Source organism: Sciurus vulgaris, assembly GCF_902686455.1.
Source record: "Sciurus vulgaris genome assembly, chromosome: 12".
Classification (NCBI taxonomy): Eukaryota; Metazoa; Chordata; class Mammalia; order Rodentia; family Sciuridae; genus Sciurus; species Sciurus vulgaris.
In genome coordinates, this window is record NC_136473.1 from 22,050,449 (window position 1) to 22,077,428 (window position 26,980).

Here is a 26,980-nt window from a genome sequence, read left to right on the forward strand (position 1 = left end):
AAAATAGTCTTTATTTTCTCTTGTTTAAAGACATGAAATAATTTAAAATGGGAATCAATGAAAAATGTAGTCTTGACTACAATGTATTTTGCTACAAATAGTGTCAATGCTAAGATTTATTAGGATACACTGTTAATGTATTACTTAGCTTAACTATCCTTTTCAGCATTCTTAAAGTAAGCCTAATTTTAATATAATTAAAATGTATGTTAATGTTCATATGGTATTTGATTATAAAGAATGTAACAGTTACTATGATATTATCAGTGTCACAAGATTGAGAAGATGAAATGAGATCCTTGAGAAACACACAAAAAGTAAATTTTTTTCTGTATTCTATTTTCCTCTTTTCTTTCTCTCCTTAGTCCTTTGTTCCCTTTCCCTTTTTGTTCCTCTAAGTCTTTTCTAAGTTATTCAGTCTTTTTCACCATTAAAATGAAGAACAAGTCAAAAAACATGTGAATACCCATATTTAAGTTTTATAGTATAGACAAATCAATAAATCAAACATGTAGATCAAAAGAATACTAGCAGGAAATCAGTTGTACTAAAATTAGAGGACACTGATGAAATAAAAACCATCACTATCTTAAGACTGTTGAATAATGTTCTCTACTAGATATGACAGCATAAATGGAGAGATAACCAGTAGTTCTACACGCCAGAAAACATCTGACAGGGATGTTAGTAGTATAACTAACTGAGTTACCTGGTGACTATACCTTCTGAATTTTCTAAATTCATCAGTGTCAAGAACTCTTACTTAGAACATGGCTATATTTCATAAGTAGATGAATATATTACAATTTAGATTCATTTGTGTAAAGGATACTTTTAAAAAATATGAACAAAGAAATATTAAAAATAAGGACATTTTCAGGGCTGGGGATGCAGCTCAGTGGTAGAGCACTTCTTAGCATGTTCAAGGCCCGGAGTTCAGTCTCCAGCACGTGGGGGAAAGGGGGTTGGGAGAAGAAGAAGAAGAAATATTTAAAAATGATTCTAAAGTGACTTTCTTTAGGACTTCCTCATATGTTGTTTTATTCCTCTTTGAAGGTGACCGAATTATAAAAGTCAATGGAGAAAGTGTTATTGGAAAGACCTATTCACAAGTAATTGCTCTAATTCAGAACAGGTAAGATTCTTGAAACATGATTTATTTTGACCAAAGATGGGTTTTATAAACCAGTAGCAAGCAGATTTAATAGTCTCATATTCCTGTAAGGAACTGGGATGACACGGCAATATGGAACTTTCCTTTGTAGTGGATACTGTATTTGAAAGTTGTCAAGCATCACTTACCTAAGGGGATAGGTTAGTTGGTGGCTTTGCTTTGGCAAATTTGTCAGATTTGTGATTAAAATTCTTTAGACTCTGAGAGGCCACATTTTAGATTTACTGAAAGTTTCCCACTTTTGTTTTTGAAGCAGCAAATGTATATAACTTGTTTGAAGTAACTGTAAATAAATGCATACTTAGTTTATTTTAAAATCTCTTACTGAGATACATTACTTTTCATATGTTCCATTAAAATTAATGTATCTTGGGCTGGGGTTGTAGCTCAGAGGTAGAGTGCTTGGCTAGCACATGTGAGGCACTGGGTTTGATCCTCAGCACCGCATAAAAATAAATAAATGAAATAGAGGTATTATGTCCATCTATAACTAATTTTTTTTAATTAATGTGTCTTACTGAATATCTTTTCAAATACTTTTCTTGGCTTAAATTTATTCATTTGTAAGACACAGCAAGACATTCCCTTTTAATCCATTTGCATATAATCTATAGAATGGTAGAATTTTGAGTTATAAAGGTAAATACATATTTATAGAACTGTCTGGGAGACCTCAAAGATAATTGAGTTGTACTCTGTTTCTTTTACCCACAAAATTTTAAATCACAAATGAAGAAATGAAAAGCCAAAGAGGCCAAAATGCATTCTATCTATAACCACAAAATAAATAAAAATTTAAAAACTTAAAAAAAAAAAAAAAAAAAAAAAAGAATAGACCATGAGTCTGGGTCCAATTTCCAGATCATCACTCTATTTTAAGAGATTCTTCTCAGATTCAAATACTATATAACTTTTGGATATCTAATGTTTCCTGTCAGTTACACTTACCTGTCTACAATTCCATTGAAGTTTTTTTATTTTTTAAATATTTTTGTCAAGTTCCTCTAGATATGTCTAAAGCATTTCATGCTAAATTATTTATGGTAATGCCCTAATAAATTGTCATTTTTTACAATTAAATGACATCACGATTAATTGATCTCAAGGTATTCTCTTTAATGTTTTAATATTTAATGAGATTCTTTGAGAAAACAGTTTTTAAAATCTTGCCACATTTAATGTTGGTGGTGAACTTAAGGCCTTTATGAGAGACATTTTCTTTTCCTCATGATTGAGATCATTCATAAGTACAATATTTTGTCAGCCTATAATTTAAGGATTTTTTTAGTATATTTGTTAATATCTCTTCTTTAAAAATACTGTTTTCCCAACCATACTTAATCTTTGTTTTCTTTAAAATCCATATAATCCCATTATTATTGGTTCAGATCTTTCAGAGTAATAACACGTTGGAATGACAGTCTTAATTTTTTTGCAATAAAAACAGTTTGAAGATTAAAGAAACACTTTTTTCATGATCTTATTTTAAGAAGTTTTATTCCTTTGTCTACAGTTGGTAGCAAATGGATAATACTGCAAAAAGCCATTGAGATTCTGCAGTATATTAACGTAAAAATATATCCTTGCAGAAGAATTTTTTTAAACAGTAGTACGCATTTTCTACCAACTCTTTTAAGTATTGAAATATAAGTACCTCCATATTTTACCAGTTACATTTATTGGAACCTGTGGTTCTCATTGTTTTACCATTCTCCCAGCATTTATGATCCTAAAAATAATGGTTCAAATCTGTCCAAAAGAGGTACAAGTAAATTATTAGATTTTGCGTTTTTTTCCGTTTTCTCCCCCCCTTGATCTTTCAGTTGTATTGGGGAGAAATATGATTTTGTTAGATTAACTATTAAAGCACTTGGTAGAGAGAGCACCACTGTCCTTGCTGTATTTAAATGTAATTCCAGATCATGGAATTTCATTTAATTTACCCCTTTGGCTTTTATGGTGCTGGGATCAAACCCAGAGTCTTGCCTATGCAAGGCAAGCACTCTGCCACTGAACTACACCTCCATCCTCCTTTCAGCCTTTTTAAACCTAGAGAAACTTCTCTGTCATATTTAACAGGAATTTTATAGCACCAAAATAAGGTTCTAAAATTAAATCATGGGAATGAAAGAAAGCACATAGTTGAGATGATTATTGTTGTAGTTATTAAAAATAAATCATTTCAGTAGTTGCAATGATGAACTGATTTACATTATCTCTGAGGCTAAGAGGAAATATTTAGAATCAGAATGTTTAGTATTGCTTAAAGTGTTAGATTTGAGGGCCTAGGGGGTCAGTCTCTGTGGCAGAGCATGTGCCTCGCTTGTTCAAGGTTCTTGGTTCAATTCACAGGACCACACATACACACAGATAGTTAAATGTGAAGTTCTCTGGTTATTTTATGTTAACAAGTGTTAACTTGATAACAGACAATCTGATAAAAATCTCAATTTTTTTGTGACTTGAATAAATAATAGCTAATAAGTAGCACTATATTTCTAAATTTGACGTACATTTTAAAGAAGACCCGAATGAGTAGTACAGGCATATGGCAGTGTGCTCTTTTTTGTATATTTTTATTTATTTTAAAAAATATTTTTAGTTGTAGATGGACACAGTAATTCATTTATATGTGGTGCCGAGGATCCAACCCAGTGCCTCACACACGCTAGGCAAGCGCTCTACCACTGAGCCACAACCCCAGCCCTTGAATGTTATTTTACCTAAATAAAAATGACCTATTTTTTTCCTAATGATATGGTTTTGGAAAGTAAAGATTAAAAAAATAACAAAATTAAACTCTGAAACAATTTAAAAAATATTTAAGTTAATTCTTTTCCTTTAAGTCTTTTGTATACATTTCTATTTCTCCTAAAATACTATTTGTGTATGTTCAATTTCAGTGATACAACATTGGAACTTAGTGTTATGCCAAAAGATGAAGATATTCTCCAAGTGGTAAGTTTTTATTGATTCAAGTATGAATTCTTTTATAGTCAGAAATATTAATAAGATAGTTTTGAGGGTTTGATAGAGTGCCTTCCTTGCAAGCATAAGGCCCTGGGTTCAATCCTCAACATAGCAAAAAAAAAAAAAAAAAAAAGTTTTGAGAAGGTAAATTACATTAAAAAAAAAAAAAAAATTATAGGGAAAAAAAAAAATCCTCCAGTTCATTTAGCAGAGTATGGGTATTTCTCTACATTTTGTGAAAAACAAAAATACTTGTTAATTATTTGCAATTAAGTGACATGAGAATTGAGTTATATTGATTTCACAGTGCACTCTCAATATTATCCTTTAGGGTCAGAGCCAGTGTTACATCTTGGTCATGCTTTGAACAAATGCCAGACATAAGAGTGTAAGTGCATATTCCTAGGAATTAGAACCTTTTTTAAAAAACATAAAAGCAGAGAGATTTTATGAAAGAAATTTCCTAATGTTTTAATAACTATTACTGTTTAAAATTACCAAGCAGTTTTGTTAACAGTATCAATTCATTGCATTAAAAGTATTGGCCACAATGAATGGGATGTACAACTTAAGGTGAAAATATCTGTGCTAGAGGAAATGAAATTATGTAGGTGAAAACTTGAGCAAATTCAGTCAAACATGTTTTTCTGATTTTTACGAAAGGAAGAAATTTAATGGAATACTTAATTCCTTTATTTAGCTTCAGTATTTCTGAAAGTAAAATTTAAGATGATAAAAATAAAAATTTTATGCAAAAAATAATATTCTTCTTTGATTCACTTTGTAGTTCAGTAGAACAAAGTACACTGAGGAAAGCCCTTTAAGTAACATACTGACCACCAACACATCTAGGAAATGGGAATGGACACTGAAGTATTTTTTAAAATTGTTTTTTGTGAATAATTGAGTTTTTTCTTATTATAACTAAATTAAAGAATAAATATATCAAAATATATTCTACGCTCATGTTTAACTAAAAAGAACAAATAAAAGAAAAAGAAAAACAGGGAACTTAGTTTGAAATTAGCTCAATTAAAGTCCTAGATAATTTTTTGTAAAAGTTTAAAAAAGGCACTAAAATGGAACCCTGCTTGATTCATATTATTCACTGATGTATAAAATATAATTAACTGAAATCTATGGAGATCAACCCAGTGTTTTCAAGGGGTGTTGATTTTACATGGAAATAGATTTTACTTATTACTGATAATAATGGATTACCTTTCTGAAGTTCACAGTTCCGTGGGATTAAGGAGGCTCAAGAAGGAAGGTGCATGGGACTGCGGTGGTAGCTCAGTGGTAGAGTGCTTGGCTAGTGTGTGTGAGGCACTGGGTTTGATCCTCAGCACCACATATAAAAATAAAATAGAGGTACAACTACAACTAAAAAAATAAATAAATAAATAAATAAATAAATAGAAGGAAGGTGCAGTTCTCCTCAGCAATTTTCTTAGGCACATAGAGAGATAGTCACAGATTTCCTACCCTGATAATCCAGTATGGTGTTAGAGCAGCAACCATAGCCATTGAAGCCAATGGTTGTGAGTCATTAGACTAGAAACAGGATGTTCCTCTAATCGTCTTCTGTACAGAGTACTAGGAGGTGATATATTAATGTAGTGAAAGCTATACCTTGATCCTCCTTGAAATCTGGAAACTTAAAGACAGACTTGACTTCTCAAACCAAACTGTTTTCTGATCTTTAGTACACTCTTTCCTTGCCAAGGTAAAAGCATTGTTTGGATGCCTTTTAGAAAGAAGAACTAGTTTCTAGAATGAATGGCATTGTTCTGAATTTCTAAGGAAGGAATTAAATGTAGAATTCCAACATAACCCAATGTGTGGTAGACAAAAAATTGCAAACCACTTGATGCAGTGAAAAGAAGAATTTTCTTGTGATATGATCAGTAGAAATTAAGTTAGTTTGTCTTGCTCTATTTTATTTATAGTAAGTAAATTTAAAATAAAGGTAAAATGCAATGTGTTACAAACATAGGGGAAAGTAGTAGCTGACATCAGCATACAGATCTTCAAGACTCATTGGTAAAATATTTTTGTATACTGTAACATAAAATTCACTTTAAAAACATGTTATTTGAATTATGTAATCATAAAAAGTATAAAAGCACATGCCTTTAATAAAAAGTTCTTTTTGTTGTTGTCTCCCCCCACCCCCGCCATGGTACTGGGGATTGAAATCAGGGCCTTGCATATACTAGGTAAGCTACCACAGAGCTATGTTCCCAGTGCAGAAAAATCTCAAACACTAAGCCACATTCCTATCCCTTTTTTGTATTTTATTTAGAAACAGGGTCTCACTAAGTTGCTTAGGGCCTTGCTAAATTGCTGAGGCTGGCTTAGAATTCTCCATCCTCCAGCCTCAGCCTCCCAAACCACTGGGATTACAAGCATGTGCCACTATGGTTGGCCCAGAAAAGTCTGTTTTTAAACCTTGCCTTAATTCACATTTTAATCTACTGTAATTCATTAGGAGTATATATGTATATAATCAATGCATAACATAAATTGCTCTACAAAGGACATTAGGCTATGGCAACTTCTTTTCTGCATAAACTGTTTTTCACCAGAATAAGTGTCAATATTTAGAGCTGTTATATAACAGAGTCTGGGATTTAAAAACCATATGTAGAAGTACTGTGTCTCTAGCCCAGATTCTTGAGCTAAAATATTTTATCAGGAACCTTTAGGAGTACTTAAGTATGCTGATCTTAAATTTGATACTCAAAAGATGTGCTTTAAAATATGTTGTCTATCTCTGTGAGATTAAATATTCATTGTAAAGGGAAAAAAAGTAAAAATCATTCACCCATGGAAAAGTCCATAGTAGTTTATATATGCTTGCTTGCAATAGCAGGGTTGGGTTGTACATGATATTTGTTTCCTGAAATGATGTATGAACCAAATTATTATCTTTGAGAGATGGCATAGAAAATTTAACTTGGTCTGTTTAGATAGTTATATAATGATAGATTAATATAATGTTGAAAGCATAAAATAAAATTAAGAATAATTGTTTTTAAATAGTACTTCTGTGCTTGGCAGCCTTTTTTTAAAACCAATATACTTTCTAGATTAACAGGGTGAATAGCATTTCTTGTTTCATTTTCAAAAAAAAAAAAAAAAAAAGGTTTTGTTTCGGTATCAAATGTTGTCTATGCATGAATGAAATAGCCACTACCCTTCAAGTAACCTAAGGAATGGGGTTGTCGTAGTTCAGGCTGCTATAACAGAATTCCTTTGACTGGGTGGGTGGCTTATAAACAACAGGTATTTATTTTTCACAGTTTTGGAGGCTGGGAAGTTCAAGATCAAAGCTCAGATTGATTTGGTGTCTAGTAAGGGTGTGTTTCCTTAGGGATGGTATCTTTACTTGGTGGTAGGTAAGGCCAAGGCAGCTGTGTGGGGCCTGTTTCAAAAGAGCATTAATCTCATGCACGAGGGCTCCATCCTCATGATGTCATCACCTCCCAAAGGTCTCATCTCCTAACACTTGTAACTCAGGTGATAAGCTTTCAAAATATGAATTTGAGGCCACACAGACAGCAAATCCTTTCTTGAATGGCCAGTAAAGGTTTGGCCAGAAGTCCAATGCACTATCTATTGCATCATAAGAGACCATTAGCAAATCCTTCCTTAAATGAAATAGTGATAGGAGAACTAAATTTGGGCATTTTTCTTGGTGTATGACACAAGATATTTTGTTAAGTATTTGGCTCAGTGGACTCAAATTTAAAATTTAAATTTTATTATTAGTTAACTCTGGAGATTCTTGGATGGGTTTGTTGTTTGGCCAGAGCATTTCTAGCTTGCTCTGTGCTATTCTTTGTTAACCATGGCACTGTTAAACAACCTGTGTAACAGAATAAGGAAGAAAGCATTGGTACTAGAATTTGGACTCAGGTGAGTGTAAGGCCGAATCCTGTTCTGAACAACAGTGTTGTGCTGCCATTAAGTACAGATTGGTGCCTGGGTGGGGGTTGGGGGTTTACCTTCAGTCATCTTCCTAGTTAGTGTCAGAGCTGTCATTCTAACTCAACATCTCTGGGCTACATCCAGGGCTCTCTTTGTCCCTCCCCACCTGTGCCATGCCTTTCTCCCATACCTCACTGTAGTATGGCCAACTTGTATTTTAGTATGCCAACAATCAGGTGATTTTTCTTGCTTTTTTCCATAGGTAATGACATTAAATTAATAAATTAACTTGTTAGAGATGAACTGTAGCCAAGAATTTTAATCGCATCAGCTTCTTTGTTTTCTAGGACATTTTATTTTGCTGGGTTTTTGTTGTTGTTATTTATTTGTTTACCATTTAATGGTATCATAGGTATGATAATAGTGATTTTGATGTGACTCTTAAAAACTGAACTGAAAAAATTATTTTAGGATTATTTAGTTACTGTTTGGCATGGTAACTATACTTAAGACCCAGACTATTAATATTAAGTTTATTTAACATGCTCTTTACAATTCTAATTCCAAATGAGGAATTCTGTGGGTCATCTTTATTTATTTCTCTTTCACCTTTTCAGTTTTGTTTTGTTTCGGAACTTTTTGGATGCAGTAGGCACAATAAAGTCACTACTACTCCGTTTTCATTAGGGATGATTTTAATTTTAAAATGTAATCTATAAAACCTAAGATGTAAAACTTAAGTGCAAGGCTAAAAGAAGTCCAAGAAAGGATGTGGAGTGGTATAAGAAGGGGGCTAAATGACAAGAATTGACTTTAAAAAAAAAAAAAAAAACATATTCTAGTTTGGGAAAACTTAAGTGTTAGTCTATCTCTCTTAAACACCTGTACATGTTGTAAAATATCCATTTGGGCTTTAAAAAAAAAAAAAAAAAACCAAAGGGCTGGGGATATAGCTCAGTTGCTGGAGTGCTTGTCTTGCATGTACAAGACCCTGGGTCAGTCCCCCGCACCACACACACACACACAAAAATTGTTAATAGCTGAATATACAATTCTTAATGACATTGGTTTCATCATACCATTTCAGACAACTTAGTAATACAGTGTGGTTTTGACATCATTATATAAAAATATAATTACTTTGGGGCTAGGGTCATAGCTCAGTGCTTGCCTAGCACATGGGAGGCACTGGGTTTGATTCTCAGCTCCACCTTAAAAAAATAATAAAGGTATTGTGTTCATGTACAACTAAAAAAAATATTTAAAAAAGAATATAATTATTTTGTTTAAATGATATTTTATGCCATTTAATTGGTACCTACTGACAAGTCAAAAGATTCCCATTGAGTAGTTAAAACATTGAGTCCATGATGACTCAATGAAAGATTGGTACCTTGTTAGCAAGGACACAAGAGAACATCTATTCCCAGAATATAAAACCATTTGCATTTAATATTCACCTCAAAGAGCTGCATACTGTGTTCTATTCCAGATGACCCACCCAGTATTTGTCCAAGCCCCTATGAATGCTTTCTTCCTAGAAGGAGTCTAAAGCATTCCTTAGCAGGCCAGTGGTTTTCTAGGGGAACATGTAGAGGTATCATGCAGAAAGAATTCCTTAAGATGCTTATTGTCTATGCCTAATTTACTTCTCTAATATTACTTGGGAACTAATTTGTGTCTTATACCACACCTCTCAGAATAGCCATACATGTTCCAGAATTATTCTCAGGTGTGTTCATAACCTGCCAGTCACCATATGCCAGTATTACATATACTAATCCAGAATGATCTGAGAGGCACTGTTATTTTCTCATGGATGGTAATTTGGAATAGTATTGTTCCCACATTTTATTAAAATGAGGAGTCTTTAAATAAGAAAGTAAATAAACAAGCTTTTTGGTGTTCACCCACTGAGACTCTGTGAGGAAATTCAGCAGTGTTCTTGAATGAATTCATATTATCTCGACTGTATTTGCTCATATTAGATAATAGTTCAGTATATGTGAGATATTCTGTTTAATCAATTTATTGTTAATGTTTGGTCCATGTGTATAAATTTAAGGACCCCTTGTTATATCTTTTTACTCAGAAGTTGGAATCTGTGACTATAGGTAGGCTTCTTAGTATTTAGACTTGCTGTATAGGAATCTTAGACATATCTGAAGTATATGTGTTTTAAAAGTGTTAAATAGTTCTGATCATATACTTCTATTACTAAAATAATATTCCTCTCCAAATTTTGAATAAAAGAGGTATCTTTAAATTATTAGTTCTAGAATAGTATTTCCCAAGCAGATATTTTAATCACGTTAAAACCTTTGGGAATAAATAGGTTCTATAGTAAGTGAGGTTCTTACTTTGCCTTCAAGTTTCACAATGTATACTAATACAGAGATTTTCAGAGGTCCAGAAGCTTACCAACTTCCCCTACATCACTGGCTGTAGGGATCTGCCCTGCTTTTCAAGTGGTACCTAATGAGATTACACAAACCTGCTGCAGGAAATACTGCACCAGACTACAGGATGCTCATTCAGGCAGTTTTCCTGTCACAGAAAAGCAATGGTGTGTATTTAATCAGCTTGAATATGATAGTGTTGTTATGTCCATGCTCATACTCAAGATGCAAGATGCACGTTCTGATTTACTGTGTTTATGCTGTAAAAATGTTATGGTATGCATATTTCCTTTTTATATACTTAGCTTTAATTTCTCCCTGCATTCCAGTCTTTGTTCTATAGTATTCATTGCAAGTTTTACTCCAGAAATAATATTTGCGTGTATATTTAAAAATCATTTAAAAACTAATAAAATAGCACAAAAGGTACAATGTTGAAAGGTCTTCATTTCTCAGTGAAATTTATTTAACAAAACAGTCTTTTTTCACCCAAATCATAGTGTAAAGGCAGCTGCAGTCAGCTGACAGCTTGTGGTTATGCTCTGATTTACTGGGGAAGGAGGAGGTTGTACTATTTTAAATGCATAATAGAGCATTCATTTCGTCATCTGGATAGCAGAGATGGAAGAAGCTCAAGGGAAATGAGAGGCATCAATGTTGCTCGTGTGGAAGGGAAGCTTTTGTAGCACATTATCAGATAGCAGTGCATATTGAAGAAAAAAATCTGTTAGGGATGCACGTCATCAAATGTATTTTGCTTCAAGAGTGTTAGACCAATCAAATAAGACCCAGATAAAAACCTGAGAAAAAGATGCTCAGAAGGATTCTGAAGTTATTCTTTATGCTTCACTGCCCTTTACCTCTCTTGGTACCTTCCAGAGAAATCAGTATAGATGTATTTTTAGCTTGCTGTTTCCAGCATCAATATGACAACATGATTCTGTCCTTATATCAGTAAGCATCTTCTGCTATGTTTCCTATTTTCTGCTAGCTACAATTTACAAAGGATATCACAGCTCTGGTAAGAAATGCATAGTAGCCATTTCCTTGCTTTTAAAGTCATGTTTTATAGAGATTTGTAATAAGCCAGTTTATTAAAACTGTAAGTTTGCTTAGAGAAATCCCTTCATAGTGTTAATCTTACTAATTTGCAGAAAGCATTTGTGGTGTTTTCCTTCTTTCTTTTTTTATGTTTGATTTGCTTTTATATTCTGTACATAACTGGTTTGAAAGCATAATATGTGTTTGCATCAGTATTTTTTTTAAGTTTCTCACCCTTCTTTTCCCTAGTACTTTGCTGTTATGTTATGTTATGTCATGTTGATATGTTTGTGGCTGCCTTTGAGCTTTGCAAGCTGTCTAATGCAAAGACAGAATATGATAGTCTTGAGTTAAGCTTGTTTTGATTAGGGGAAGATATGTTACCACACCTAACTCTCAGATGCAGAACATAGTAGTACTATGTTGCATTGATGAGCTGTTTTGTAGTCTCTATAGTTAATTTCAGTTGTTCTTAAATTTTAAAAAATATTGCAATTTTATAAATAATTGATAAAAAAATAATTTGAGCTGCATGCCTGCCTGTTAGTAATAAAGGTCTTTTTATAATAAATAAAAGAGGCCAAATAAATTGATATAATTTTGCATGAGCTGAAAATTAAAAATGTAATTACATATAGAAAGATGAATTACCTTTTGCTTTTTTTAACCTGTATTACGTGTGCTTAATTTCTTAAACATACATATTGTTATTTTAAATATTAAAATATTTAACATGGCTTTTGAAGTGCTTAATTTATCAAAATAGATTATTATTAATTCTGGAATGGTTAATTGACACTTCAATATATTTTATTTCATTGATGATAGGAGTAGTGCTTAAAATAAATGTATTTGGTTTAAGATTTTTAATATTTTTCACCTTCTCTCTGGCAAAAGAAAAAAGTCTTTTGCTGGAATTTATTAGGCAACCATTTAACCTGTCGACTGTTGAAAAATCATGAAGGTTTGAACGAGTAAAATTTCAGAAGCAACATGGCTAATTGCTTAGGGAAAATTTGATGTTCTCTTACATCTTATGAGAAAACAAATGATTGTAATCCATTTGTTGCATATTCTACAATCTATTTGATTTCTACAAGAAAAGCTCTTTTCTAGATATGTGGAATATCCCTTAATGTTGTGTTTGCATGCATGCTATAGTAAGTGTCATTCAGGAACAAGGAAAAATAGTAAAGTAAAATAGTGAACTACAAATATGGGAATTTTTGTTGTTTTATGAATTTGAAGTGATACTTTTCTCTCATTTCCATATAGGCATATTCTCAAGATGCCTACCTGAAAGGCAATGAAGCCTACAGTGGCAATGCCCGTAATATACCAGAACCTCCACCAATTTGCTATCCCTGGTTGCCATCTGCCCCTTCAGCCATGGCACAGCCAGTTGAAACATCTCCTCCAGACTCATCATTGAGCAAACAGCAAACCAGTACACCAGTCCTGACGCAACCTGCCAGGGCTTATAGAATGGAAATACAAGTGCCTCCATCACCAACAGATGTTGCAAAATCAAACACAGCAGTGTGTGTTTGCAATGAAAGTGTAAGGACTGTCATTGTGCCTTCTGAGAAGGTTGTAGACTTGTTATCCAATAGAAACAACCATACAGGTCCTTCACACAGAACTGAAGAAGTAAGGTATGGTATAAGTGAACAGACCCCTTTAAAAATAGTGTCAAGAACCACATCACCACCATCATCAATTCCTACTGCCCATCTTATTCATCAGACTACAGGTTCTAGGTCATTAGAACCTTCTGGAATTTTACTTAAATCTGGAAATTACAGTGGACAATCTGAAGGGATCTCAAACAGTAGATCTCCAGCTGTGGATTCTCCTTCCGTATCTGTTAATCACTATTCCCCAAATTCCCATCAGCACATAGACTGGAAAAACTATAAAACTTACAAGGAGTATATTGATAACAGACGATTGCACATAGGTTGTCGGACAATTCAAGAAAGATTGGATAGTTTAAGAGCAGCATCTCAGAGCACGGCGGATTATAACCAGGTGGTACCAACCCGCACTTCTTTGCAGGTACGTCGCCGAAGCACTTCTCATGATCGAGTGCCCCAGTCTGCTCAGATTCGGCAACGCAGTGTGTCCCAGGAAAGACTGGAGGATTCTGTGCTAATGAAGTATTGTCCAAGAAGTGCATCTCAAGGAGCACTGACATCCCCACCGGTTACTTTCAGTAATCATAGAACTCGTTCATGGGATTACATTGAGGGACAGGGTGACACCTTAGAAAATGTTAATTCTGAAAGTCAAATACCTGATTTAAATGGGGAGAAAAAACAGACTTATAAGTGGAGTGGGTTTACTGAACAGGATGATAGAAGAGGTATTTATGAAAGGCCCAGGCAACAAGAAATTCATAAATCTTTTCGAGGTCCAAATTTGACTGTGGCTCCAAGTGTTGTTAATTCTGATCATAGGCGAATGAGTGGTAGAGGAGTGGGATCTGTGTCACAGTTTAAAAAAATTCCACCAGATCTAAAAACACTGCAGTCCAACAGAAATTTTCAAACTACTGGTGGAACGTCACTGCCTCGGGGTATTTCACAAGACAGGTCACCTCTTGTAAAAGTCCGGAGTAATTCTCTGAAAGCACCTTCTGCACATGTCACAAAACCATCATTCAGCCAGAACTCATTGGTGTCTATCAAAGACCAAAGACCAGTAAATCACTTGCATCAAAACATTGTATTGAATCAGCAGTCATGGTTCAGAGCTGAAAGCACCCCTGATCACCAAGTGGAGACTGGGAAGTCTCTCTCTTTATCTGGAGCTTCTGTTAAGCCTGGCCCTCAGGTGAGCGAGAGTGTGGGCACTTCAGATTTAGAACTCTCTCTTATTCAAAGGAATCAAGATCTAAATTTACAAGAGGCTGAACTTCAGCAATCAAATGCTTTAGATAATAAAGAAACTGTCATCCTAAGAGAAAAACCTCCATCTGGTCGCCAAACACCACAGCCTTTACGGCATCAATCTTACATCTTAGCAGTAAATGACCAGGATACTGGGTCAGATACCACCTGCTGGTTGCCGAATGATGCCCGCCGAGAGGTCCATATAAAAAGAATGGAAGAAAGGAAGGCCTCAAGTACCAGCCCACCTGGTGATTCCTTGGCTTCCATCCCATTTATAGGTGAGCTCATTTAGAGTCATTGACTAAAACGTCAACTATGTGAGTCTTATCAGAAAAGTATAATTTGTAGTTCTGCAGGCATAGAAATCTTGCACTGTGACTTTACAAAACATGTGTTCTGAATTTTGTAAGTTGTGCTTCAACCAGAGCTGTCATCTTTTATCCTTAAAATTATTTCTGGTTTCAATTTTCCTTTTTTAAAAACGGCTTGTATCTAGTACCCATTTTTTATTTTAATTTTGATGAAACAAATTCCCACCATCAGGAACCAGGAGACTCCAGCAAACCAGTTGTACCCAGATGTTGATTCAAGTTGTTGAAAAACAATTGGAATAGCTTTAGTGCTTAGTATTCCATCTCCTGTTTTGATCTCCCCCCTGCATCCCATCTGCTGCCACACTAGCCTCCTTGCTATTGTGGAACATGCTAAGTGTGCCCTTCTACAGTCCTCTGGCACTGCCAGTTCCCAGCCCTGGAACACATTCCACAGATAATCACAAGGCTCTCTCCCTCCCTTTGTTTTGGATCTCTGCTCAGATATTACCTTATCCAAACAGGCTTTCCTGTCCAACCTATCCAAAATAGGTGCCCTACACATGTCCACAGAGGTTATTTTGTACTTTTTAGTACATGTTTCTTTGTAGAACTAAAATGTAAAGTACATGAAAGCTGAGATTTTAAATCTCTGGATCACTTTGATGTCCCCAATTCCTTAGAACACTGCTTGACATAGAAAAGGCATTCACTCAGTAAATATTTGTTGAAATGATGACTGAATAATAATTTCTAGATAATGGTTAAATGTATAGCAAAAACAAAAAAAAGTTCTCTTAATTACTATACAGCTCTAAGACATAATCTGAAAACATGATTATGATACATGCCTTAATATTATCTTCATTGATAAATGAGACATTTTAAGCTATAGAAAGAGTAAATAACTTTCCTAGAAGCATACAGGTAAATGGTAGAGATAGGGACTCTAGTTTAGCTTGATTCCACATGATCACAGAGCACACCTCTGAGGGCACCATGCATACAGAGGGCATTGTGAAGAGCACCATCCGGAGTTTTATGACACTGGGCCCTTGCTCTGTCATCAAGGCACACGCCTGCTTACCCTGGTATCTCATAGGCTAACAATAATTTTATAATACAATGTGCTTCTCTGTGAGCAATAGTTCTGGGTTTTTCTTTTCTAGAGAAACTTCAGTCTATTGAACTATTAGAGTAACAGGTGACACTATCCAAATCAACTTTAAAAGTTTCCACATAACCTAGAATTTTTATAAATATGATGTATTCAAGTTGTAAACACTGTGGGGGATCTTAACCAAAATTGTGCGCATGTTCATATCTTCATCTTCAGAGTCAACCTCAGTGAATAGTAGAATCTTGAATCTTGTCATAGATGGAACTTAATTATAGCATCTAGAATAGATATTTTATAGAAAGCAGCTGAGGACTAACAATTGTTCTATGACTTTTTAAAAATACCTACCACCTGTGACTGTATTTCATAGGCTTGTGAGATCTTATCAGGATAATATATATTTTCTTTCTACATAATAAGAATGTTATATATATTTTTTATATATATATATGTTATATATAATATATATTTTCTTTCTACATAATAAGATGACTTTAGAGTAGTAAAAATTGTGCTCAGGAGGCTGAGGTAGGGAAATCAACTGAGCCCACTAGAAGATGGAGGCCAGCCAGCTTGGGCAACAATAAGAGATGCTGTCTTTTTTTTTTTAAAAAAAAAGGTAATTTGACTTTATATACCTGTTGTTCACATCATTTGACTTAAACTGAACATATACTTGGGAAGGCAAAAACCAAGAATATTTATCACATTTAAGACAAATCTATTAGTGGCATTTATTCTCCTTTTCCTTTAAGAACAAGAAAAAATTCCAAAGATTTTAAACAGGTATAGGAGATACAGATTGATTTTTCAAGACATTTGCAGTGAGTGTCCTTTATGGCAGGAGTTGGAACAGAACCAGTTATTCAGTTTCCATATTTTTAGTAAAAAAGATAAACACGCACACAGAGATACACAAACATACAAGCTTTAACTATTTTGGAACACATATAATTTTTAAGTCATAATTTCTTCCAATTTATATAGATTTATGCCTCCTTTTATAATATATAGTTTTATTGACATAAAAACTAATATTGTAATATTAATGTACATTAACTTTTTGTGATGTAATTTGGGGAGGAAGTAGGATTACCTCTTAGGAGGGGTCAAGTAGAAAACAAAATTACATCAAGAAACTGATTATTCTGTCACAGTCTATGCAAAGTTTTTATAATTTCACTGAATTTTATAAAATTATTCTCAACTATAATTATGAAATTTAAACTACATTGATTATGTACTTCTTTCTAGAGTGATTATTCATCTGTGAGAAACAATCCTCCTACCTCAGCTCATGTTAGAAGGGTCTCTTTCCTTTGTGTTCCAACCTGCTGCATTGGACACTGGGTGTTAAGAGGAGATGCATATTTCTCAAAGGAAGCTAGAAACAAGCTGCATTTCATGCTTTTTGTTCGTCTTCTTTACTTTTAATTGACACTAATTGTACTTATTTGGTGGTACAGTGTGATGTTTTGATACATGTATACCTTGTGTAATGGTCAAAATAGCATATCCATCTCATCCATTTATCATTTTGTTATAAATTCATTCAATAAACAGCTAGATATTTTGAAATACATAATTTATTATTGCTAGGCATAGTTACCCTTATTTCTCTTATCTAACTATAACTTTGTACCTGTTGACCTATCTGTCCTTATCCATATGTACCCTCTACCTTCTCTTGCCTCTGGTAACCATTGTTCTACTGTCTACTTCTAAGAGATCAACTTTTTTAGATTCCACATGCGAGTTTGTTCAGATGGTATTTGTCTTTTGGGTTCTTGAATGATTTCATTTAACACAGTGTCCTCCCAAGCTTGCCCATGTTATTACAAATTATAGAATTTCATCCTTTTTTAGGAGGCATAGTATTCTGTTGTGTGCATATACCACATTTTCTTTATCCATTGGTTCAATGATGAACACTTAAATTGATTCCATATTTTGGCTACTGTGAATAGTGCTACAATAAATGTAGGAGTGCAGGTGTCTGTTTGACATACTGATTTCCTTACCTTTGGATATATACCCAGTAGTGGGAAAGCAGGATTATATGGTAGTTCTATTTTTTATATTTTGAGCCTCCACATCATTTTGCATAATGGCTATACTAATTTACATTCACCATCAAGAGTGTGAAAAGGTACTTTGCGCCTTCCTCACCAACACTTGTGTTTTTTCTTTTTGATAATAGCCATTCTAACTTGAGTCAGTTGGTATTTTATTGTGTTTTTGATTTGCATTTTTCTTATAATTGGTGATGTTGCGTATTGTTTCATAAATCTACTGGCAATTTATATGTCTTCTTTTAAGAAATATGTCATTTTTTTAATCAGGTTGTTTTTTGCTATTGCATTTCAGATATATTTTGGGTGTTAACACCTTGTCAAATGTATAGTTTGCAAGTACTTTAATTCTGTGGATTGACTTTTTACTTTGTTTCCTTTGCTCTGCAGAAACTTTTAGGCTTGTTATAATAATTCTTTTTTGTCTATTTTTGCTTTAAGTTCCCTCTGCTTTTAGGCTCTTTGTCCAAAAACTCCTTGCCCAAACTAATGTCATGGAGTGTTTTCCTCTGTATTTTCTTCTAATAGTCTCATGTCAAATATTAAAGTCTTTAATCTATTTTGAATTTTTGTATTTTTTTTAATGTTTGGTATTTGATAACTCTAATAGTTATACATAAAATTTCACAATGTTTGCTTAATTTTTGTATGTTCCTGTTTTTCTTGCTTTGTGAAATCTGAGCTGTCCTTCTAGAATATTTGATTTAAAAAACCATAGTAAAAATTTCTTAATCAGATATAAATAATAAATATAAACATAATAACTCAATAGTTTCTATTTGGAAAAAATCCATATTGATTTATGTGATATATATTGTGAAAAACACTGTTTTTCAAAAGACAAAATTTTTGAACATTAAGTCTTATACTTTTTATGGGTTAAGAAATAGTGATGAGGAGGCTCAGTTTGTAGAGCACCTGCCTTGCAAGCCCAAGGCCCTGGGTTCAATTCCCAACAGTGCAAAAAGAAAGAAAGAAACTGATGACACTGAGTTTTTTAAAAAGTATCCTCAATCTTCTGTTTGTTATGAAGAGCTGTGGGAATTTTAGTGAAAAAAGTGAATTAAGGCTTCATTTCTTAACCCAGTTCTTTGATTATATAATTCAGTTTAACATGAATGATTGATAATAGTGCTCGACAATAGCTAGTTATTAGCCCTAAAATATTGTCAATATAAATATTCTGAAAATAATCAGTCATCTTCATTTTAGATATGTCATTTATTACATTAAGACATTTAAACTAAAATATGCAAAACACACTTATGTATTATAAGTTTGATTATTTAAAAATCTAGAAATTGAAAATGTGACAACCCAGTAGTTTCATTTTTCATTTGAACAACTATTTTCTTACTGACAAATAACAGTATTTCATCCTTTTCTACAAATGAATAGTGTTCCATTGAGTATATACATCAGGTTTTCTTTATCCATTCATCATTGTTAGCATTTAGGTTGATTCTAAATCTTGGCTGCTGTGAATAGTGCCTCTATAAACATGAGCTTTGCAGTTACCCTTCTGATACAATGATTTCATTTCCTTTAGATATATGCCCACCACTGGGATTGCTGGATCATATGTAGTTCTATTTTTAGATCTTTGAGGAACTTCCATACTGTTCTCCATAATGGTTGTGCTACGTTTATATTCCTGTCAAGAGTTCCCCTTTCTGGGGCTGGGGAGACAGCTCAGTCGGTAGAGTGCTTGCCTTGCAAGCATGAGGCCCTGGGTTTGATCCCCAGCACCAAAAAAAAAAAAAAAAGGAGTTCCCCTTTCTCCACAGCCTTGATAGCATTTGTTATTTGTTGTCTTTTTGATAATTGCCATCCTAAATTGGGGTGAAATATACATTGGATGCACAAAGACATACCATAGGATCTCACTCATATATAAAATATGAAAAAATTGACCTTATCAAAGTAGAGAGTAAAGTAATGGTTACCAGAGACCAGGGAGTGATGAAGGGAGGAGAAAAGGAAGGGGGAAAATTTCAGTGGGCACAAAGTTTCAAGTAGAAGAAATAATTTTTTAAAATTAATTTTTATTGGTGTGTAACAATTATACATGACATGAACATACACATAATTTGGTCAGTTTCAAAGAGAATAACTTCCAGTGTTCTATTGCACAGTAGAGTGACTATAATGTTTCAAAATATCTAGGAGAGAGATTTTTGAATATGCTCACCACAGATGATAAATGCTTACGATGGATAATCACGCCAATTTGATCATTACACAATGTATATATGTATTAAAACACCAGCTGTACTCTATAAATATGTACAACCATTTGTCAGTTTCAAACAATATCCTCCAAAATGTAGTAAGTCAAAAGAGGTTGAATGAGTCCCACCAGCAAATCCAGACTCATTTAAAAGAAAACAAAGCTTGCCTTTGAAATTTTTTTAATGTCTAATCCATGTACAATTTAATTTCACTCCATGTTTTATTTTAAATAATATATATTTAAAAATTACTTTAACAAGTCATATAATTATTCTCCTAAAAGATTTATTTCACAGCATCTCATAGGCACCCTTTAACAGATATGATGACCACATTTGCCCAGGGATAGTTTCTTGGCTTTGAGAAATGTTATCTGACAGGAGTATCTTCTCAATTCTTTTAAAAATAGGTTTTTATATCTTTTTCTCCTTGTTAATTTGTTCATTTGATCTATGTGAACCATTCTGTGAATTGAATGTTTTTACTACAAAAATCTCTTAAGACTGTTAATACAGTTATACTGTATACGTATGCCAGGTAGTTTCTAGAAAATAATGGTATTTTCCTATTCATTTCAGTATTTATGACTCATTGTATGATTGCGAACAAGAGTCCATAAAATCCACTTACTTTATCTCTGTTTCATATAAAGAAATTTGTAAAAAAATTTTTTTTTTTTTTTGTGGTACTGGAGATTGAACCCAGGGCCTTATGCATGCAAGGCAAGCCCTCTACCATCTGAGCTATAATCAGCCCAAAATTTGTTAAATTTTTGATAATTTAAATCCTAATGATAGTTTTAAATGCTATAAGTTTTAATAATAAATTTTTATCTTCACTGAATTAGTTTAAAAACTTCGTGTAGCTCCTTCATTTTAGATGGAATTATTGAATTCTGTCATAATAAACTGTCATATACTTAGTAGAAGTGACTTGTAGATTTTCAGATGTTTTCTTTTGCTAAAATGTAGAGGTGCTTTTAATAAAAATTGCAAAACCAGAAACAATCATAAGATATTCAGAATATACTGATTTAGTCATGAAATTCAAATGTTATACTTTTATAAGCATGAACCCTCCTTATTGGAATACTGCTGATCATTAAGATGATACAGGATTCTTAGAATTCAGTCAGAATTAATAACTTGACCTTCTGAATCAAGGAATCAAACCTGTTTTATCATTATAATATAAAAGGTGTAATAAGACATTTAATTTTAAAGATTATAGTTTCAACATTCTATTAAATTACATTCTCTTGGCCTAAAATATTAGAATTTACACCACTAAAGTTTTTACAAGAGAAATTTTGATTGAGCTTTTGAAAGTTCATCAAACGAAAGCCAAACAGAGCAGGACCTCTCAGGTATCAGATTGAGTTCAAATTCCATCCCAGAGTTTTGCAACTTTTATGCAAGTTACTTAATCTGTCTTGGTCTTTGTCTGTGAAAGAGTATTCTTATAATTTCACCACTATTATAGGAAGTAATAATACAAAGTATTTATAATGGTGCTATTAACTAGTCAGTTGGCTATATGTTGGCTATTATGCATGCATGTGAATTTGTATATGATAGAGACTGACTTTGGGAAACTTAAAATTCATAGTGCCTAGAAAATACTCATTTTTCTATAAGGGTACAAGGGTATCTGCTCAAGAAGGCAAATGGGGAAGGCCAAAACCAACATCTACCAGGGAATGCTTTTTTGTGATTTACACAAAGGTACCAATTATACTAGCAGTGGCCCTGGTAATACACAACTTCTGACAACTACAGACTGAGCTTCTTTGTCTTTCTACAAAAATTAAAGATACATTTGTGTGGGAATGTGGTGGAGAGGGAAGATGTGAGAAACGGAACTTTGAAAGGTAGACCTTATCCAAATTACCTTGCTTAGCTTCCCGAATTGATAATTATAATGCATTTAAAATTTGATAAGTAGTTTTTTAGGTTTTTTGGTTGTTTTTTTTTTTTTTAGTTTTTTACTGTATGATTATTGATCTGCTTTGATAAGTTTAGGTTCTGAATACCTATAATCTTTGGTACCTTGATTATCACCGGGTAGACAAGACAACTCATTTAATTTGTTATGCCATATTCTGAAATTTATTTGGAATGACTAGAATAAAAAACTGTGTAAGTATATTTTTAGAAGATCAAATATATCATTTGTTGGTTTGTTGTTGGTTAAGTATTAAAATATTTATCTGGCTCTTTTAGTAATGATTATTGGCTGTTAGTTGTATTATTAATATATTTGGGTTTTTAATTTTTCCAATGTTTATCTTCCTATTTCTTATAGATGAACCAACTAGCCCTAGCATTGATCATGACATTGCCCATATCCCTGCTTCTGCTGTTATCTCTGCCTCTACCTCTCAAGTCCCCTCCATAGCAACAGTTCCTCCCAGTCTCACAACTTCAGCTCCTTTAATTCGACGTCAGCTCTCCCACGACCAAGGTACATTTAAGATTGGTTATACAAATTATATCTTAGAATAATATGACAAACTGATCTTTTCACCATTAAAAGAATCTGAAAACCACTTGCAAATGCATGAATGTTGGGTTCTAATTACAGAATCTGTTGGACCTCCTAGCCTGGATGCCCAGCCCAACTCAAAGACAGAAAGATCAAAATCATACGATGAGGGTCTGGATGATTATAGAGAAGATGCAAAATTGTAAGTCTTGTGTGTACTATTTTAAATATTTGTATATGGGTGAGTGTTCGGTATAAGTTTGGCATATAGATATGGAATTTAAGATTGCCTTATATTTTCTAACTTCATCATTAGAAAGGCAAATAAAAATGAAATCAAAGTTGTCTAATGTATTCAATTGAATTTTTAAAAAATTTTTTAAGTCAGTAATATACAAACATGGTATGTATATACACACACACCAACACTCCTCCTACCCATACCTGCAACCTCTCAGTACCACCCAGACATAACTCTGTTTTCTTGTGTATAATTCTAGAGCTATTCTGTGTGTAAAATCACTTACACACATTTATATGTGTTTGTGTTCTAATTATTTTGATAAACAAATGGTAGTTGGTATACATAATGTTTAGGAGATCCTTCCACATTCCATTCACATATTCTTGCCACATTCTTTTTCATAATTGCTTAAATTTCTATTGAATATATTTAATTCATATTCTAGATCTTACTAAATCTTATGCTACAACAATACTTCATTGACTATATTTTCTACAGTTAATTTAGCATGTGTGAGTATAAGTGTCACTAGGATTGTTGCATCAAGGGATGTGTATTTATTTTTTTACTCTAATATCTGTTGTCAGTTGCTCTTCATAAAGATTGTGTCAAATCATATTCCAACCAACTATGTACAGAAGTCTCCATTACTCTCACCAATGCAGTATATCATTTTTTATTTTAAAAATAGATCTTATGGTATCATAGTTTTACTTTGAAATATCAATTGAACATCATATATTTGACATTTTTCATGAACTGCTTTTTCATATCTTGTGCCCATTTTCTACTGGTTTTTCTTATTGATTTCTACAAACCCTTAGTATATTAAAAAAAACATAACTTTTCCAGTAATAAGCATTATAAGTCTCTTCCCAATTCAGATTTTTTTAATTTGGCGCTTTTTTTTAACCACTGTGGTTGAACTTAGGGAATGTTTTTGTGGTTTTGGATTTTGATTCTTACTGAAAAAGTCCATATTAACTCCAAAATTATAAAATCCTGCAATGTGTACTTATGTTTTTCTTTTTTGTATATTTACAACTTTGATTTGAGATAGTGCCAACCTTGTATTTTCCAGTTTCTTTCAGTTGTCCCGAAAGCATCTATTGACTATCATCCTTTTCCCACTGATACATCATCTTTATTATACACTAAATTATTTGTATCTTCTTTTATTTTGGGGCTCCTTCAATTGATTTATCTGTCTGGTCATGTATACTAGATTCTATTAATTATAATAGTTTTATGTTTCTCTTATTTGGTAGGGCTCTTACCCATTATTTATGCTTTTTTGAAATTCTGAATTTTTTGTAAATCAGCTTTTCTAGCTCTTAGATTCTTATGGATATTTTATTGACATACTTAATTTAGGTAATATTGACCTCTTTTGTGATATAGTCTTTCTTTTTTATTATCTTTGTATAAGATACTCTGAAGTATCCATTAGATTTTTATTTCATTATAATGTTAGACAAGCCACTGGTGGGAGATTTGTGGTGAGGTATGGCCAGGGCACAGTGTTCCAGCCCAGCAGGAATTTTTCTAATGATCCCAGGATGGATTTGGGAGCTATTTTAACCTTTAGTTTCCCCTCACTAAAAAAATGTCAGTAACTGCCACATTTTCATTCTCTGTTGTCCTGCACTAGCTGTTCACTGCTTCCTGCAAAGATGACAGGATTTTTTCCTCATTTTTTTTTTCCTTGTATCTTAAAATTTCTGTCACTGACCCTAGCCCCTGTTTCTCATTGTTCCAAACAAGGGGATATTGGTTTTGATCTCTCAGTGAACTACAGTTTTGAGATATGTAACAAATGGTGTCCCCTCTGTATCCATTTTTTACTTCACTGCATTTAGCCACCCTTCTTTGTTCACTTCACTTTAGAAGGTATTATCTCCCTGTACTGTTCAAGATTATATAACTGCCTGATTACCTTGTTCATTGGTATGGTTTCTGACAGGAGAGGTCAGTGACATTTTTAGCCTTAAAAAGATTTTAGCTATCTTAAAATTTTGAGTTCTGTAAATGAATTTTGAAAAGTTATTTTGAATACTTTAATATAGACCGGTCTCCTAAAGCCTTAAGCCTTTTTGCAGACAACATTTGTCATTCACCTTCTTGAAAACACTCACAATGTGGTAGTGCTCTGGCTGCTGCATTTACAGGTCAGGATACCTACCAACTCCATGTGTAGAGGTGTACCACACTCTCTAACTGACCGCTAAAACCAGCTACTTACAGAGCATAATAAGTACCATGGAAATCCTTACCCTAGCTTTATAGCCGTGGTCACCTAATAACAAAGACCAGTGTTTAGCCCGAATAGTTTTTTCTTTGATCTTGGATAAGAAAATCACACACTTACACAGAAACAGTTTTAAAACTCTTTGCCAGATCAGCTAAGAAAGTTTCTGTTATTGGAAATTTAAGTATTTATAAAATTATCTGTTTTTTTTTCACTTACATTGAATAGTGAACTTTTAACATGGTAATGGTGAAATGTCATTTCCTTAATGAAAGGTTATGTGCAGTGTTTAGATTCTTACATTAAGTTATTTTTTGTACTAATTGCAAATACACTTCTTTCCCAACAGATCCTTTAAGCATGTATCGAGCCTGAAGGGTATCAAGGTTAGTATTCAATATTTTTAAAACATCAAGCAAATAAATGTTTACTTTAGTTTACTCTTCATAAAAAGTCTCTCTGTTATCCATTGGATATTTAATATTTAAATGTCATAACCTTTTTTTCTGTGACTGTCAGTTGCATTTTTGAAAATATTATGAACATTTCTAATTTCCACACATATTCATATACTGCTTATTTTTCTTAATTCATGGCCACAAATCTAACTTAGCAATCCTTCTGTTTTATATTGTGTGTTTATTTTTCTATTCTTAGAATTATTTCATGACTTCTCCACCCTCTCCCTTCAGCCCACCTCTATCCTTTCTTCTGTAACCTTCCCTCATGCTTCATTGAAAAAATAGAAATGATGAGACATTCCTTCCTTACCATCTCCAAAAATATCTGTCAGCTTGCATTAATGCCCACACTTTCTGCCTTCCTTATCTCAACCATCTTTTTACTTGAAAAACTATGGAAAACCAGTACCCACAGTCCTTTGGATTGGGTCACCACTCACTCATGCCCCTTTCTCCTCTGCAGAAGCATTGTCTTTCTAGTGGCTCATTCACCCTTGTATAACAGTTATGTTCTATTCCCTACATTAAACAGAAACCTTCCTGGAAGCCACTGCCCCCTCTAGGTAGTACTCCTGCTTTCACCTCTATATTTTACACTGATTTCCTTGAAAAGATTGTCTATTCTGTGCTTCTCAGTCCACACACGAGAATGACACCATTCATGCCGAGGTTGCCAGAGACATTCAGGTTCCAAAACTAATGATTACTGTTTGGTTTTTTATTTTGGTTTTTTTGTAGTTATAGATGGACAGACTGCCTTTGTTTATTTTTAACATGATGCTAAGGATCAAACCCAGTGCCTCACACATGCTAGGCAAGTGCTCTGCCATTGAGCTACAGCCCCAGCCCCAACTTTTTAAAAACATTTTTTATTAAATTTTTAGTTGTAGATGGACACAATCCTTTATTTATTGATTGGTATGTGGTGCTGAGGATCAAACCCTGTGCCTCACACATGCTAGATAAGCTCTTTATCACAGAGCTACAACCCCAGCCCCTGATTACTTGATTTTTAATTTACTTGACCTTTCAATATTATCCAACACAACTTGCCAATCCTTCCTTGAAATATTTCCATGTGCTGGATTCCATTTTAGCATCTTTTCTGCTTTCCTTTTATCTCTAAGTCTACTTTGCTGGCAGTTCTGTTCCTGCCTAATATGTAAAATGTTGGAGTACCTAGAACTTGTTCTTACCCATTCTTTATCTACCTCGATTTCCTTGATGATCTTACACAGAGGTCTCCCAGTGTTTGTGTTGCCCTGACCTTTCCCCCAAACTGCAGCTTATATAAGCTACTTACTATATGACAGCTTCATTGAGACTTTTAATAAACAATTCAAGCTCTACATGAGCAATGTATCTTGATTTCCTCAGACTGGTTTATCACTTAGTTT

General features: G+C 33.4%; 1 protein-coding gene across 10 annotated transcripts in view; it reads left to right on the forward strand.

Moving 5' to 3' along the window:
- The window catches only part of ARHGAP21 (Rho GTPase activating protein 21), a 132,821-nt gene that overhangs the window by 87,769 nt on the left and 18,072 nt on the right, over positions 1-26,980 (forward strand). For 5 of the 10 annotated variants that reach the window (XM_079106289.1, XM_079106293.1, XM_079106291.1 and 2 more), the window contains 7 exons: positions 1,057-1,135; positions 4,078-4,132; positions 11,468-11,497; positions 12,793-14,689; positions 22,451-22,609; positions 22,730-22,832; positions 25,472-25,508. In XM_079106289.1, the coding sequence (XP_078962415.1) occupies positions 1,057-1,135; positions 4,078-4,132; positions 11,468-11,497; positions 12,793-14,689; positions 22,451-22,609; positions 22,730-22,832; positions 25,472-25,508 (2,360 nt within the window). Of the gene's footprint in view, positions 1-1,056; positions 1,136-4,077; positions 4,133-11,467; positions 11,498-12,792; positions 14,690-22,450; positions 22,610-22,729; positions 22,833-25,471; positions 25,509-26,980 lie in introns of those variants that run through there. The other 5 variants (XM_079106294.1, XM_079106295.1, XM_079106297.1 and 2 more) reach the window with 2 other exon arrangements.